The 17693-nt window shown below is 47.5% G+C and overlaps 1 protein-coding gene across 1 annotated transcript; it reads left to right on the forward strand.

Moving 5' to 3' along the window:
• The first annotated feature begins 5669 nt into the window (after positions 1 to 5669).
• On the forward strand, positions 5670 to 15740 carry FKBP4 (FKBP prolyl isomerase 4). The gene is made up of 10 exons (XM_042991553.1): positions 5670 to 5975; positions 8005 to 8149; positions 8628 to 8770; positions 9606 to 9726; positions 10279 to 10435; positions 11093 to 11183; positions 11275 to 11358; positions 11622 to 11807; positions 12607 to 12846; positions 14933 to 15740. Exons 1-10 carry the CDS (start codon positions 5871 to 5873, stop codon positions 15038 to 15040), a joined length of 1380 nt encoding a protein of 459 aa, XP_042847487.1. The 5' UTR covers positions 5670 to 5870; the 3' UTR covers positions 15041 to 15740.
• Positions 15741 to 17693: the final 1953 nt, after the last annotated feature.

The raw sequence follows: 17693 nt of genomic DNA on the forward strand, positions 1-17693 counted from the left end.
AAAGGATACCCTTCTCCCCCAAAGGTGTATGAGGCTTTGTCTGGTCTATCCCAGAATCTATGTGAGTATTTCCAACCTTGGTTAGGGTTCCCAGTATCATATGAAGTAATTAAACCTGAGGAAGTGAGCCCAAGGAAATACCAGAATAGTTTCCCTGGAGGTGGCTAGTTGTGGAGAGAACCCAGGTGAAAGGTTAAAGACAGAGATGTTCTGAATACACATTCTGAATAAATGCTAAAAGAATAAACATTAAGCCAATATTTGACTAACTGGTAAAGCTATTACCGATATAGAACAAACTTCTGGGAAATAAGAATAAATCTGAACTTTCACATAAATTTTTTATTATTATTACAATTTAAACACTTTAATTTTTTTAAATGTTTGTTCAATTTTGAGAGGGAGAGGGTGAGTGTGAGTGGGGAGGGGCAGAGAGAGAAGCCCAAGCAGGCTCTGTGCTATCAGCTCAGGGCCCGATGTGGGGCTCGAACTCGCCAAACACGAGATCATGACCTGAACCTAAGTCAGTGCTTAACTGACTAAGCCACTCAGGTTCCCCCAGAACTTACTTAATGTAAGCAGACCAACTATAGAAGTTTGACACTATACTGAAGGAAAAATAATTTCTTAATTTTTCAGTAATGACAGCTACTGGGTTGCTCCTGTGGTCATTACAGTGCACATTTATGATATTAAATATACATTTACTTTCAAATGAGGACAATAGAGGGCAAGATTGTATTTTTCCGAAATGAAAATCTCCGTTTTAATTATGTTAATTAGACATGATGACAACCACGACAAACACCTGATCTTCAATCACACTCAAGTTTGGGAACCTAGAAATAATACCAAAGTAAGTATTTGGCTATATGACCCTCTGAAAAACAAGGCCGAAGCCATATTTCAGTGCATTCATAGATACAGGGGATGAAGATTGGCTACTTTTTATGACCTTAGGATCAAAACAAAAAAATATATATTTATCTGTGGTGGGAAATTTTAGTTTTAAAAGGAAGAAAAACTCTTTACTTAGCAGGATAACCACTAAATATCCTGTCCTCCTGTCCCCAGAGAGATCAGATAATGGTGGAGCCCAAGGAAATATTAGGACCAAATCTTTACCATCACAGGATTCCGGGTCTCTTTGGAATGACAAATTATCAGCACACAAAGATACTATGAGTTAGAATTAGGTAGATTCATAATTGAGTGTTAAAGAGCAAAAGGTACAGATATGATTTAACATCAGGAGAGAGCACTCCTCTGGAAATGACAGAGCAAACCCAGTGGCTCTCAACCTAAAGGCCAGAGCCAGGGTCCTCCAGGGCTTCTATTTCATGGTCCAGCAATCGACAGCCTGAATCAATAAAACGGGGCACTAGGGTTATTACGACTTACTTATTACCATGTGCCATGCACTGCTTTGAGTACTTCACACATAATAATTCATTTACTCCTCCCAGGAAAACCCCTATGAGGTAGGGACTATCACGATTCCCAATTTAGAGCTCAGGAAAACTTGCCCAAGGGCCCACAATGTGTTCAATGATGAAACCGAGATTTGAACCCAATCCAGAGCTCAAGAGCTTTACACTATGTAGATCTCTCTTATGTGCAAACTTCACACAGACGTCTACCAATTTTCAAGTGTATGAAAATGGACCAGTAAATAAATAAGTAAATATATGTATGCTTCATGAACTATGGAGCAGCTGTTTTGGTCAGTAGTATAGTTTGTATTTCCTCAGTCAAAAGACACCGAAAGTAGCAAGAAATGATATAAGTCCTTAACATTTTTAGTATTACATTTTTTTTAAATTCCAATATAGTTAACATACAGTGTTATATTAGTTTCAGGTGTACAATATAATGATTCAACAATTTTTTTTAATGATTCAATAACTCTATACGTTACTCTAAGAGTACTCAGCGTACTCTTAATCCCCTTCACCTATTTCACTCATTCTCCCAACCCACCTCCCCTCTGGTAACCATCAGTTTGTTCACTATAGGTAAGAGTCTCTTCTTTGTTTTTTTTCTGAAATCCCACATATGAGTGAAATCATATGGCGTTTGTCTTTCTCTGACTTATTTCACTTAGCCTTACACTCTCTAGATCCAGCCAGTTGCTGATAATGGCAAGATTTCATTTTTTATGACTGAGTAATATTCCATTGTGTGACTATACCACATCTCTACCCATTCATCTATCAATGGACACTTGGGTTGCTTCCATAATTTGACTATTGGAAATAATGCTACAATAAACATAGGGGTGCAAATATCCCTTCGAATTAGTGGTTTTGTATTCTTTGGGTAAATACCCAGTAGTGTTTGTTCTTCTATTTTTAGCACAAATCATATTGGTGATATTCTAATTCTTAGGCTAGGTGGTATACTCTCAAGGTTCGTTATGTTGGTATGTTATATAAAGTGTGCATGTGTACATGTATAAACACACACACATACTCAACTCACATAATTTTAAGTGATTCAAATGTGTGTGTGTGTGTGTGTATATATATATATATATATATACATATTTTTTTTTTTTAACATTTAAGAGTATTGGCAGTCTAAGGTCAAAATAGCAACTTTAAAAACCAAGGGGGGTATTTGGGTACCTGGGTGGCTCAGTCAGTTTAGCATCCGACTTCAGCTCGGGTCATGATCTCATGGTCCGTGAGTTCAAGCCCCACGTCGGGCTCTGTGCTGACAGCTCAGAGCCTGGAGTCTGCTTCAGATTCTGTGTCTCCCTCTCTCTCTGCCCCTCCCCTGCTCACGTTCTGTCTCTGAAAAATGAATAAACCTTAAAATTTTTTTTTTTAAATAATGGGGTCTTTATGTCTGAAGGATGGGCCTAGCATTACAAAGATGAACCAGATGAACTCAGGAAGGCTGATTTTGGTAATAACACAGCTTCTGACCACAGCATGAGTCATGTACAGTATAAAGTGGATTATTTAAAAAAAAAAAAAAAAGTATGTTCTCTTCTTCAACAAAAGGGGAAAATTTTGGAAGGGTTTTGAATGAGTGAATAATACCAGTGAAAATAATTACACTCTTAAACATCTTTAATGGGAGTACTAATTTAAATGGGCTGGGACAAAGGGGTAAGTCAGGGGAGGGAAAGAACAAAACGTCTGCACACTTTCTACATTAAGTATGTGTAAGTTTTACAATCAGAAGAATATAATGTAAAGGACTGGGGGAAAAAAATCTAGAAACAATAAGGCTCTGGTCTGGGAATTCAAAAATCCAATGCCTATTGCTTCTCCCTTCTCCTTTCCATTCCCTAGCTCCTCTTATACTCAAAAGGGGTCAGAACTTTCTCACTGGAAACCTGTCCCTCCTATCCTTCCCCTTTCCCTTCCACCCCATTGTTCTCCTCTCTAATAGACCTCTGTATTCTTAGCACTCTGCCCCCATCTCTACCATTACACTTATCACATAATCACATTATCACATAATGACCATTGTTTAGTAACCACCCACTTGAAGGCAGGCACTGTGCTAGACACCTGCATGTGTTTCCTCTTTCCTAACCATCACTACTACTTCCATTGACCAATGTTACTATCCCTATAACCTGCCCCAAATCAGATAGTATGCCAGTGACCCAACTCTCTGCTTACTCCAAAGCACATGCTCTTTCTGTTATTATGTGTTCAGGCAATGGCAGGTGCATCTTAAGCACTCAATATGTACTGACAAGAACTAAAAGACGCAGACTTATGCTGTTTGCTTCCAATTAGGAAACAGATGCAAAAAGCAGTCCTCTAAAGGTGAACTTTTCTTTTCCATCCCAACTGGTTCTTCCAGATAATACCCAATGAACCTAGCATCAAAAGAAACTATCACATGATGGGATAGCCCTGTGCATAAACCAACAGCAAGATAACTGCCAACCCAGCAAGCCAGCACCTTCCCCACCACCTCTGTCTCCTGGAGTTTTGGAGGACCTCCATTCACAGTTATTTCCTCCTTTACTGAGGAAAAAAGAAAAAAAAATTTAACCCCCCATACCCTCCCGCTGAGGGTATCCCCAGTCATCTAATGAGAAATGTCTTAGTTGTGGCTAAAGTCATTTGCTGTAGGGGTGCCTGGGTGGCTCAGTTCGTTAAGCGTCCGACTTCGGCTCAGGTCATGATCTCACCATTCCGGAGTTGAAGCCCCATATCTGACTCTGTGCTGATAGCTCAGAGCCTGGAGCCTGCTTCAGAGTCTATGTCTCCCTCTCTCTCTGCCTCTCCCACACACACCCCCTCTAAAATAAATACACATTAAAGTCATTTGCTGTAAACTGCTGGAGGAGACGGTTTTATTTCTTCTGTATCCCCTTCCCCTCAAGTTCCATCAGAAAAGACTACAGTGAATTATCAAATTATGTTATGGTATTGAAATTTCATCTATAATAGGGCAAATTAAATTGCATACCTAAATGGGAGAGTTTGCACAGGACCAGGCACATAGCAAGGACCAGGCACAAGCAACAAGTTTGCACAGGACCAGGCACAAGCAAATTAAATTGCGTACCTAAATGGGAGAGTTTGCACAGGACCAGGCACATAGCAAGGACTCCAAAAAATAAATAAATAATTATTATTGGAATACAAATTTATGCAGCCAATAACTGCTCACCAGGCACTATGTTAAACGGTTGAGTGCTGAGCAAAACCGACTCTCCCTAGATGTATCTTTTTGTCAAAGGCTATTTAGCTCTGACTTGCCACACAAATGCTCGGTACTCCACAGGCAGTCGCTAAATACTTCGGAACCAAGTATTAAGAAAAGATTCCTTCCCACGGGCCTTTGATAAGATGGAATGACTTTTTTCGTGACTTGAAACCATTCTTATTTTTAAATATTAACCTAAACGGTCGTTTTATTATTGCCGGGTTAGGTCCCTTTAATATGTGCCCCATTTAAAGAGCCCTCAGCTCAGCGGGTCATTTCTTGCAGATCTGCTCCTTGTAGCATTTTAAAGAGCTGAAGGCGGCACGTGTTGCCGGCTCTGGGGCAATCAAGGCTGCTTTCCCCAATTCTGTGCAGTGGGGTTACATCTTTTCACTCACTTTCTCCCCAATTCGTTAAGTATATACACCGAGTAAAGATGGAGAGATCATGCTGTCCGCGCTTACGACCGGCTTTTATAAAAATGCGCGTCTCGGGTCCCGGGGAGACGGACGCGCTGCCACTCACATCCGGCTACAAGGCTCTAAGCAAACCACGCTGCAAGATGCAATGTATAGGGCGGATCTGGGGCGGCTGGTAGGCTCGGTATTGGAGTGATGTAGGGGGATGGAGAAGGATCTGGAAGAATCCGGTTAGACCGGGAAACGGACGGGGGAGGGCCGGGGAAGGGCGCTGGGCCGGAGGGGAGCAGGAGTAGTGAGCGGGGGAAACCCCCAGAGTCCTAGAGTTTCAGGAGTGGGGGCAGGGGAGAGCCAAGCAGCTAGGAGAAGGAATGACCCCCCCACACGGAAAAAAAAAAAAAAATTAATATAAGCACCCTTAGTACTACAGCCCGAACAGGCTTAGACGCCGCCGTCTCTAGAAAGTTCTCCACCTCCTCCCCCTCCGTCCGTCGCTCCCGCCCCAGCTCCTCCCAGCCCCTCCCTCCGCGGCGGGGTGGGACCAATCGCTCCCCGCGGCCGCTCATTACCCACCTACTCCTGCTCCCGCGCCCGATCCGCCGCGGGCTGCGAGCGCGCCGGTAGCCAGAGGTGCTCGAGCCTTCGACCGGTTCGCAGCTGGGTGGCCGCCGCGCTAGCGCCTTCCCGCCCGCACGCCCGTGCAGACAGGCCCGTACGAGAGGGCTTGGCTCGCGCCCAGTGCTCCCGGAGTAAACGGCGCACCGAGTGGCGATGACCGCCGAGGAGATGAAGGCGGCCGAGAGCGGGGCGCAGTCGGCGCCGCTGCCCCTCGAGGGGGTAGACATTAGCCCCAAGCAAGACGAAGGCGTGCTGAAGGTAGGGGGATGGGGGGCACGGCAGACGCCCATCGCAGCCGCCCTTCCCGCCGAGCCTGGGAGCCCCGGGCCGCCTCTGCAGCGTCCGGGCGGGTCGTTGAGCCGGGCCGGCGGCCGGTTGCATCGCCTTCCTGGATCTAGCTGCGTTGGTCGGGCTGGGAGGGCCGCCGCACGCTCGCAGGGGGTGGCCGATGTGCGCGGGCCTCCCCACGGCCGTTCTCCGGCCCCCTGGGGGGGGCCCGCGATGCGGGTGAGGCCCCGGCCCCCCAGCCCTGCGGCGCCCGGGCCCGGGACTGCAGCGCCAACTCCGGCGTGCGCGGTGCAGCGCGGAGGGAGGGGCGGGGCCGCAACGCTGCACGCGAGCTGCAGCTAGGGGGCCCCGGGCGACATGCACCCGGGCCCGCTCCGGCTCCTTTCCCTCACCTCAGCTCTCCGCGACCCTGCGTCCCCGGCCACGCCGCCCGCCGCAGCGGGAAGTCCCTGGCCGCCTTCGCTGGCGGTGCTGCGAGAGCTCGCCCACCCCACCCCCCGGGCAGTTAAACATTAGCTAGGACCTGAAGCGGGTCACCAGAGTTATTTCCTGGCCCAGAGGCCTTTGTACGACTTGGCGTCCGGGGCCTCGCCGTGAAAGAGGTTCTGGTGCCCTCCGTCCCCTTGGTTACCCTCTTCCTAAAGGCTGGGACTCAGCTAGGTCACCCGCTCGGCCATGCTGCCCCCTCCCCCCCCGGCCCCGGGAAAATCAGGGAGCAGTGCATGCCGGGACCTGTAGTTCCCCTCCCACCTCGCCCTCTGCCGTCTTGATTTGGGGCATGGGGTGTGGGGCCGGGAGGAGGTGCTTTGCTGGGAGCCTCGGAGGAGGGAAAGGGAGGGATCTGGCATTCGGGGAAGGGCATCTTGACCTGGGTCTGAACGCCTGATGGTGCTTCAGATTCAGAACAGGTTTTGCAGAGTACAGGATGGTGAAATCAGCCTGGATTTCATACCTCCTCCTCAACCAGTGTTTCTTTTCGTCCTGGCCTCCCACTGCTCAGTTCCACGTGTGTGTGTGTGTGTGTGTGTGTGTGTGTGTGTGTGTGTGTGTGAGTGAGAGAGAGAGAGAGAGAGAGAGAGAGAGAGAGACCTGAGCAAAGCTAGAGATCTTGGCGAGCCCTTATCTGGTCCAGAAACGCTCCTGGTTTTGCCCCACATGTTCGAATCTTAAGCTGTTCTCCCAGTGGGCATGTGGCTTCCCCTTCTTTCCAGCATTCTGGTGATTTCTACAAGGTTATTCATCCCAGAAGGGCCATTTCCCCTTTTTTTCCTCCAGTCCTTCCCCTTTGCCTTTCTATTCCTCAAGTCATTTGTCCTTTTCCTTAGAAGGTATACCTATCCAGGTGATCCATGGAGTCTCCTTGTCACCTCTTTTAAGTGTTAAAGAAGAGGAGCAGAACTCAAGTTCCTGAGAAATGCTCTTAGCCCAGAAATAAAAGACTTAATTAGCCTACCAGTCAGGAATGGTGGTGTCCCAAGTCAGTTTAAGGGCCCGAGTGAGAGCCCCTGTGCTTATCAGTGACCTGGTATTTTAGGACTGCTACTATCCTGTTCATTATTCATATTCTCATCCTTGTCTTATCTGCAAACCAGATCTTGATCTGACGACCACTGGCATTTCTTTGCTGCTGATGATCATCTTTTAACTTTTTACCAATGTAATTCTCCAACCCTGATAGAGATTATTATTGCTAGTTTACAAATAAGGTCTAGAGAGTTGGACTTGTACAAGATCATACAGCAAAAACTTGAACCTCAGGTCTTTTGGCTCTAGTTTTCAAACCAAGTTTTATGTTCCACCTCAAGTAAAATGGGGGGAGGGGGTGAGAGGTCAGTTGACTTCTACCCAAACTCCATATTAGAATCATTTGAGGCTTAGTCCCTTGGCTTACAAGGAAGCAGACGATTCCTTCTGGGTTTCCATCAGAAGTATGCAGGTAGCGTGGGTGCCTCTTTCTGCCCCCATGCCTGGGTACTCACCTTCTCCCCCTTCCTCCCAGGTCATCAAGCGAGAGGGCATGGGCACAGAGTTGCCCATGATTGGGGACCGAGTCTTTGTCCACTACACTGGCTGGCTGTTAGATGGCACTAAGTTTGACTCCAGTCTGGACCGCAAGGACAAATTCTCCTTTGACCTGGGCAAAGGTAGGCATGGTTAGTGGGTTGGTAGTGTAGGCTCTGTGGAGGGTATAAGCTGTCACAAACAGAAACTATTCTCTCAGAAGTTTAAGGAGGAATGGTTTGTTACACTCTGTTAATTTTTCTTCTGTTACTCTTTTTTTTTTTCTTCTATTCTTCTGTAACTATCGATCTCTGATCTCTATCTCACCTTCCCTGATCATCTCTGAACACCTCAGTTCCTGTTCAGGGATGGACTGCCTTATTCCTTAAACTCCTTTGTTCCAGAGTTGAGTGGGGGTTTTTTTGTTTTGTTTTTCCTTTACTTTTCTCTTTTTAAGAGGTCTGAGACCTGACAGCACTTATTGCAACTAAGTTTTCTACTTTTCTAAAGAGTGTCTAGCCTCCCCTTGGGCGTGGTATAATAAAAGTCTTTTGGAGCCAGTGTTTGAGCCCAGAGTCGGATCCCTGCCAAAGAGGACCTGTTTGCTTTCTATACCTACAGGGGAGGTCATTAAGGCTTGGGACATTGCTGTAGCAACCATGAAGGTGGGAGAAGTGTGCCACATCACGTGCAAACCCGAATATGCCTACGGTTCAGCAGGCAGCCCTCCAAAAATCCCCCCCAATGCCACACTTGTGTTTGAGGTGAGTGTCCAGGAGCAGAGAGCAAGGCGAAGAACCAGCCTTATCTCGCCTGGGTCCTGGCTGCCCTCCAGCCCTTCCTGCCGCTTGGAGACAATGTAGCCAAGGCTAAGGGCCTGGCCTTAGAGGAGGAAGAGACAGGGAGAGGGCAGCTCACTCTGCTGTACACCTAGCATGCTGCTGCCAGAGAGCAGCAGCTGATGGAGGTCTCGGGTGGAGAGAGGTGGCCACAAACCCTTCTTCGGACCTGAAGCAGGGTGAGGGTTGAGGCATGTTTTATGTCAGGAGCAGCACCCAGAGATTGGTTATAATTTTGACTGGAAGAGGTCAGGAGGTCTATACATTCTAAATGACAGTATGGAATACCAGTGCTTTAGGATCAGAGGAGGGGAGGGATGCGCCCCATGGGTCAAGGGGATGAGGAAAGCTTTCACTGAGAGGTGGAACTTCATTCATTCCGAGGATGGCTTAGCCCTCATTACTGGATACTTGGAGAATGTTCAGAAGACTACTGAAAGATGTTGGGTCATTTCCAATGCCTACCAGATTGGCCTTCTCAAGTAGCTGGATTAGAATAGGCTGGAACGTGTCCTTCCTGTGTGGAGCCAGGTAGTAAATGGATGGATCTTCTGAGGTCAACAAAAGCCGTGGGACTGGCCCACCCCTACCAGAGTTGAGACTAGAGCCCCCGGGACTTAGAACTTTTGCTAAGTGCCATTTTGTCCACTCCTGGTCTGGCAGTTACTAAGGACTGTTCTGAGTGAGGGAGAAGTTGCATCTCACTGCTGATGGAGTTAGTGCCCAAAGGAGTCGTGTTGCCTTATGTGTTGTCCCACAGGTAGAGCTCTTTGAGTTCAAGGGAGAGGACCTGACGGAAGAAGATGATGGCGGAATCATCCGGAGAATACGGACTCGGGGTGAAGGCTATGCCAGGCCCAATGAGGGCGCTATCGTGGAGGGTGAGACAGTATAGTCTGGGATTTCCATTCTGATTCTGGTACTTAGGCCCTGGGTGGTTCTGGGCAAGTCACTTCCTTTTCTCTTTTCTTTTTCTTTTTTTTTTTTTTTTTTTAATTTAATTTTATTTATTTATTTTTTTCAATGTTTATTTTTGAGGAAGAGACAGAAGATCGTGAGTGGGGGAGGGGCAGAGAGAGACAGAGGAGACAGACACTGAATCCAGAGCAGGCTCCAGGCTCTGAGCTATCAGCACAGAGCCTGACAGTGGGGCTCGAACCCACAAGCTGTGAGATAATAACCTGAGCCTAAGTCGGACGCTCAACCAACTGGGCCATCCACGCACCCCATGTCACTTCCTTTTCTGATCCTAATTTCTTGTCTGAGAGACGAGGGATTGGACCATTTCCTCTTAATGTCCCTCCAGCTCTGAGAACACGACAAAGACATCTTGGGGGCAGGAAGTGATGAGGTGATAGAGGGAAGCCGGTGGCATCCTTCCTCAATCCCCTGCCTGCTCACATCCCTGACACATTGCCTCTTTTTCATGCCAGTTACACTGGAAGGGTACTATAAGGACCAGATGTTCGACCGGCGGGAGCTCCGCTTTGAGGTTGGTGAGGGGGAGAGCCTGGACCTGCCTTGTGGGCTGGAGAAAGCCATTCAGCGCATGGAAAAAGGAGAACGTTCCATTGTGTACCTCAAGCCCAGGTGAGGAGTGGGTGCTTTGTATAACAGATGGGGTGATCAAAAGTCCAAGATCCACATGTCCACAGTTAGTTGTGTAACTGGACACTTGTATCTTTTCCTCTGTGTGTGTTCACTACTCCCACAGCTTCAGTAGAGGGCCCTGCAACTCTGTGCACAGCAAAAGTGATCTCCATATTTAGGAGCACGGTCACAGTTGTCCACATCTCAAATCAAAGGCTAACCTTTTCAGTCAAGGCTGCTCAAGATTCCCTCCTTTACCAATGTAAAAATTTTTATTTTCCATTAATGTACTCCATCATTGTGATATTTATTAAAACATGCCTATTATGTGCCAGGTATAATGCTGAAAATTCCCAGGTATTCAAAGACCTTATTCCTGCCTTCTAGTGACTCGTTGCTCAGTGAGCTTTAGCAATTAGTAATTGAGTAATCATCCCAGTGTGTAGTGTGCGTGAGGAGGATGTGGAAGATGCTAAGAGACCAGCTAATTGTGTGAAGAGGTCAGGGAAGATTTTGCCAAACAGGAAACATTTGAACCAAGTCTCAAGGGATGGGAAGTTACTTTGCAGGAAACAGACAGGAAGCCTTTTCAGTAGGGAGCGGGTTAAGCATGGCAGCGGTGACCTAGATTTTTTTTGCCCCCCTCCTTCCCCCCAGCTATGCTTTTGGCAGTGTTGGGAAGGAAAAATTCCAAATCCCACCAAATGCTGAGCTGAAATACGAAGTACACCTCAAGAGTTTCGAGAAGGTGAGCTTGCTCGAGGTCTTCTCTGTCCCGGAATCTGTCCCGGTAGGTGGCCTTGAGGTAGTTCACGGCTTTGTTTCTGTCTTGGGATTAGGCCAAGGAGTCTTGGGAGATGAACTCCGAGGAGAAGCTGGAACAGAGCACCATAGTGAAAGAGCGGGGCACGGTGTACTTCAAGGTGAGCCAGCATCTGGGGCCTGGGGGAAGGCCCCTCTGGGCCCATCCTTCCTCCTGATGCCTGAAGTCCTTTTCTGCCGGGGAGAGGATGGCGGCGGCAGGAATGCCTATAGTCTTCACCCAGTAGATCTAAGCTAGCTGCTCTTGCTGGAGGAGGAGGGGAGGCAGGACTTCTCATGCCCATACATCACTGATGTCTACAGAGTCTGACAGCCTGGTGCCCCTGAACCTGTGTCTATTGCCTAAGCCTCCCTCCCTCTCTAGGAAGGCAAGTACAAGCAAGCTGTACTGCAGTACAAGAAGATTGTATCCTGGCTGGAATACGAGTCGAGTTTCTCTAATGAGGACGCACAGAAGGCACAGGCCCTTCGCCTGGCCTCCCACCTCAACTTGGCCATGTGTCATCTGAAACTACAGGCCTTCTCAGCTGCTATCGAAAGCTGTAACAAGGTGAGGCCCTTTTAGAGAAGGCATGGGAGCAATGTTCACGGATTTGGCTGGGTGAGCTGCCAGCAGGTCTGAAACTTGGTCTCAGTGACTAGGATAGGGGAGGATAGTAGGTGGGCTAGTGGAAGCTCAGAGATGAAGGGCCCAGAGGCAAGGGCTCTTGGCTTTAGTGGTAGGAGAAGCAAGCACCTTGGCTTTAGTGGTAGGAGGTGGCTGACACAGGTAGAAGGTAACACTGGATGGGAAAAACTGCTATGGCATTTTCTCGGCCCTGGTTCCTAGTCTGTCCCTCTTCTTTTTTTTTTTTTTTTTTTTTTTTTTTTTAATTTTTTTTTTTTTAACGTTTATTTTTGAGACAGAGAGAGACAAAGCATGAATGGGGGAGGGTCAGAGAGAGGGAGACACAGAATCCGAAACAGGCTCTGAGCTGTCAGCACAGAGCCTGACGCGGGGCTCGAACTCACGGACCGCGAGATCATGACCTGAGCTGAAGTTGGCCGCCCAACTGACTGAGCCACCCAGGCGCCCCATGTCCCTCTTCTATACCTGCTTTATTCTAGAGAAAACGAAAATGTTGTCATGGGTCTTTCTCTTTCACCTAAAGCTCTGTTTTCCCTTTGCTTCTTGGACTAACTGGGATTCTTTCTTAAACCTTGGTTTGTTCATTTAGTGCCCCAAAACTCCTTTCTGGGGTGGAGCCAGCCATTTCCATTCTGCCTCATCCTGCGGAGTGAGGACTACCTTTGGAACCCAGTCTTGGCCACAGGTTGCAGGGACTGACGTCTCACTGTTGCTTCCTTAGGCCCTGGAACTGGACAGCAACAACGAGAAGGGCCTTTTCCGCCGGGGAGAGGCCCACCTGGCGGTGAATGACTTTGACTTGGCACGGGCTGACTTCCAGAAGGTCCTGCAGCTCTACCCCAGCAACAAAGCCGCCAAGGCCCAGCTGGCTATCTGCCAGCAGCGGATCCGCAAGCAGCTCGCTCGGGAGAAGAAGCTCTATGCCAACATGTTTGAGAGGCTAGCTGAGGAGGAGAGCAAGGTAAGGATTGGGACAGGGAACAGTTGGGATAGACAGAAGAGGAGGCTAGGCCTAACCCAAGTGCCGTGGCTGTTCATGCCTCTGGTTGTATGGGTCACTCCTGGAAACCAGAAGCTACCCTTGTCTCTGGAGGAAGAACATGTATGTTCCTTCAGCACAGAACCCTGTTGTGGGGGCCACACTTCCTCAGTGATCAGGGCTAAAAACCCACTCACAAGCCCCAGAGGTGGGGAGTTGGTTACTCTGTGTGTGCTTCCCAACCTGTACCTTTTTAAAGCCTAGGTTTTATCTGTCTGTTTGTCTATCCATCTGTCTGTCTGAAAGAGAGAACATGGCGGGGGGGGGGGGGGAGAGCAGAGAAAAAGAGAGAGAATCTTAAGCAGGTTCCACACTCAGTGCATGACCCTGGGATCAAGACCCGAGCCGAAATCAACCAACTGAACCACCCAGGCACCTGCTAAACCTAGGTTTTAAAAGCCCTATGTTTAAATAGATAATACAGTTATGTAGTTTTATTTAAACAGCGCAGAGGCACCTGGTTGGCTGGTTAAACATCTGACTCTTGATTTCAGCTCAGGTCATGATTTCACAGTTGTGAGATCGAGCCGCACTTCAGGCTCTGCACAGGCATTGCCAAGCCTGCTTGGGATTCTCTCTGTCTCTCAAAATAAATAAACTTAAAAAAAAAAAAAAAAAAAAACTTTAAATAGCACAAAAGAACATGTAGTAAAAAGACTGCCACCCCAGAAGCAATTGATATTACCAGTGCTTAGATCATTCGTACATGCACAAGTAGACCGTTTTCTCCTTTTTCCCGAAATAAAAGGCCACATGTTCCACCTCTTTTCTACATTATGCTGTCTTCAGATCATAGAAGATTGTTTTGTATCAACAGAAAAAATAGCTTTCACATTCTTCGCTGCACTTAACATGGTGTAGCATCGGACACATAACCTATATCCTCTTACCCAGTCTGATTAGTCTTCCAGTGTTCTAAACTAGCTCTGTCTGATGGGAATATAACGCAGTCTACACAGCAATTTTAAGTTTTCTGGTGGCCGTGTTAAAGTGAACAGAGGGGCGCCTGGGTGGCTCAGTCGGTTAAGCATCCAACTTCAGCTCAGCTCACGATCTCACAGTCTGTGAGTTCGAGCCCCACGTCGGGCTCTGTGCTGACAGCTCAGAGCCTGGAGCCTGCTTCCCATTCTGTGTCTCCCTCTCTCTCTGCCCCTCCCCTGCTCATGCTCTGTCTCTCTCTGTCTCAAAAATAAATTAAAAGGGGCGCCTGGGTGGCGCAGTCGGTTGGGCGTCCGACTTCAGCCAGGTCACGATCTCGCGGTCTGTGAGTTCGAGCCCCGCGTCGGGCTCTGGGCTGATGGCTCAGAGCCTGGAGCCTGTTTCCGATTCTGTGTCTCCCTCTCTCTCTGCCCCTCCCCCATTCATGCTCTGTCTCTCTCTGTCCCAAAAATAAATAAATGTTGAAAAAAAAAAAAATTAAAAAAAAAATTAAAAAAAAAATAAATTAAAAAAAAATTAAAAATAAATAAATAAGTGAACAGAAAAAATATAGCAGTGGGTAAATTTTTTTAATTGCATTTGTTTGGGTTTTTTTTTTTTTTTTTTTCTTTTCCAGACTAAGTAAATCTCTTAAATATCCACTGTTCTGTTATACTTAAAACCCATCCATTTGAACTAGCTGTATTTGAAGCACTCAGTAGCCAATGTGGTAGTAACTGCCATGTTGGACGAGTACAGTTCTAAGTAGCACCATAGTGAACGATTTTGTAAATTTACAATTTCATGTGTGTGTGCCTTTAGGACATACCTGAAAAGGGAGTTGGCTGTGTTGGGGTAATTCTGTTGGAAGCTAGCATGTATTTTTTTTTTTTTTTTTTCAACTTGGGATGAGTATTTGTGGTACAGACCCAACACAGTGTCAGCATGGTGGTAGGTGAATATAGCTGTGTCCCCAGATCAGTGCAATCAAGTGGGAGTGGGGACATGAAGTAAAAGTCCCCTTTCTCATCAGAGGGATTGGGCCAGATGAGAACTGGAACTCATCCCCTTCCTGTCTTCCTTTCCGCAGGCCAAGGCAGCAGTAGCTGCAGGAAACCATCATGCTGACATGGAGATGAAGGATGACCAGAAGAATGATGTGGCAGGGAGCCAGCCTCAGGTGGAGACGGAAGCATAGCCTCTACCCAGCCCTACTCCTGCGGCTGCCTGCCTCCCCTGCTCCCTCCCCTCCTCCACCCTGTTAGTTTTGTAAAAACTGAAGAATTTTGAGTGAATTAGACCTTTATTTTTCTATCTGGTTAGATGGTGGCTTTGGGGGAAGGGGGAAAGGAGTAGGCTGGGGGATCGGTTTAGGTGATGTCACCCCCTCTTCCCTTCCCCCTTCCCCCATTACATGTGAACGAATGTCCATCCACACGCACACTCATCAGAACGTTAATTTATTTTGCTGCTTCTGTTTGCTATGTCCATTTTTCAAATGGTAGAAGGGAGTGAGTGGTAGGGATACTTGCGGGGTCTGATGTGAAACCAGGGTGGAGAGGGAGACTCCTGGGCAGCCATTTTCCTTGTCCTTCCCTCCTCCCGGTCCGTTCCCAAACATGTGGCCTCCATGTGGGTGCTAGGGGCATGGGGAAAACCACTGCTGTGCCCGCTACTGCTCTCTGTTCCCGTCCTCGCCCCAGATGGTATGGCTGAGATGTCTTCTGGTGTCCTGATGACCGCCTCTGCCGCCCCCCCCCCCCCCAATATTTCCCTTTGGATCTGTTTCCCTTCTCAACCAGGTTGTGTTCCCAACCCCCTCAGCCTTTTCTCTGCACGTTGCTGAAGGTCCAGGCTTGCCTCAAGTTCTATGCTTGAGCAATAAAGTGGAAACGAAACCTGAGTGTCAGGCAACCTTTTTCTGTTTGGCCTCAGAGGGTGGGCATGGTGGCTGTGCAAGTGCAACAACGATGGAGGAGCATTCTTTGAGCATGGAGTGGTGCCCGCATACGGGGCCTCCTGGGTGCTGCCCAGACCACTGCCACCACCGCCACCCCACTCCCCACTCCACCCCCCAACCCCACAGCCTGGTGGGTTTTCATAGCTCTGCTTTTGTTCCCTAACACTTAGGAAAATATAAACATGTAAAATACTGGGACCAGTTGTGTGTGTTTTGGTTAGATTTGTCTACTTCTGCCTAAGTGATTAGCAGAAAGCACAGCTTTCTTGGTTTCTCATCAAGGTAAAACTCCCGTTACCCATCCCTCCAGTTAGACACCTTTTACACAATTAAGGTGAAGAACAGTAAAGCCAGGGAACATGCGCTCAGGCCCGCTTTCCAGCTTCCTCTTTGACCTTAATAGAAAAAAGCTTATGCTTATGCTTCTAACTATGTGTTGACCTTTGGCTCCTATAGCATTATGGGGCCCTCAGAGAAGCCAGGGGGCACAAATCTGTCTTCTCCAGATGATCTTGCTTGTAGGCTAGAGCCTCTGTCTATAGCCTTACCCTCTTCTCTCCAATGTATGCTGGCCTGTACAGTGGTGGAGGTAGTCTGCCTACCTACATGCCTATATAGTTCCTCCCAGAAGAAATTTCTCCATGCTTTTCTATGGAAGATTCATTTCTGTGTGAAGATTTCACCCAAGTCCTACATCATGATTGGTGCCAGAGCCAGAACTAATATTTGTTTTAGTCTCCTGAGTGCTCTTGCTGAGTTCACACAGTCCTGTGCCTCTGGGTCTTTTTGACATTTCAAGATCTGTCATGCCCCTATAGCCAACAACAGTAGCTAACTCACTAAGCACCTAGAACATAAGCCTAGCATTAAACCAGGAACCTCGTGTGAATTAACCTTTTTTTCTTTTAATGTTTTTGAGAGCAAGTGCACATGTGCTTGCATGAACAGGGGAGGGGGTGGGGGGGAATATAGGATCTGAAGTGGGCTCTGCACTGACAGAAAGCCCCATGTGGGGTTTAAACCCATAAACCAGGAGATCACGACCTGAGCTGCAGTCAGACACTTGACTGAGCCACCCAAGTGCCCCTCATGTGAATTAACTTTAATCCTTGGCAAAGGAGTTAATGCCCCATTTTACATAAGAGGAAACCAAGGCTCAAGTTAAATAGAAAGGGTCTGCCTGGAATAGGAGCTCTCTTGAACAAACCCAAACTCTTAAATATGAGGTTTACGTGACCTTGGGCAAGTTGAGATTTCCTTATCTGCAAAAATAGAGGAGTGGATGAAATGCACTCCTGAGGTTCCTAATACCCCTGGATGGTTCTGTGGGATTCTGGGAATTTCAAACAATTGCACTTCTATGGAACTGGACAAGTCTTTTATGTAACATTAAAACTGTGTTGTGAAGATGTTTAAGTGGCCAGAAGTCTTCAGGATTAAAAACAGACCCAGCACGTACTTACACTCTGCTCTGACCCACGTTCAAAGTTCATAACCTAGTCCGTTGACCCTCACCAACCTTTAAAATCTTCCCATACGGAGACAATGTGCTTGAATAAAGGAAAACCAGTAGTGACCAGCACTGCTAGCTGTTCCTGCAGATTTGCAGTCTCTGGAAAATGTAAGGGTCCATCTTGTCCTATTGCTGATCCTAATGTCAAGTTCTATACAGTTTATCTCCTGAGTATTTCCCATCTCCATTCCAGCAGCCACCATGCACCTCCAGCCCACTCTCCTGTCCTGCAAAAGGTTCCTCCTGTCCTGCATCCTCTCTTGCCCTAGGTGCACTTGACTCTACACTGCATCCAAATTCTACCTCTCCAACTGCTTAAAATCTTTTCCTATCCCATTTAGTCTGAAGGTTAGAAACTTTATTGTAGTCCACAGCCAC

The sequence above is a fragment of the Panthera tigris genome, chromosome B4 (assembly GCF_018350195.1).
Source record: "Panthera tigris isolate Pti1 chromosome B4, P.tigris_Pti1_mat1.1, whole genome shotgun sequence".
Taxonomy (NCBI): Eukaryota; Metazoa; Chordata; class Mammalia; order Carnivora; family Felidae; genus Panthera; species Panthera tigris.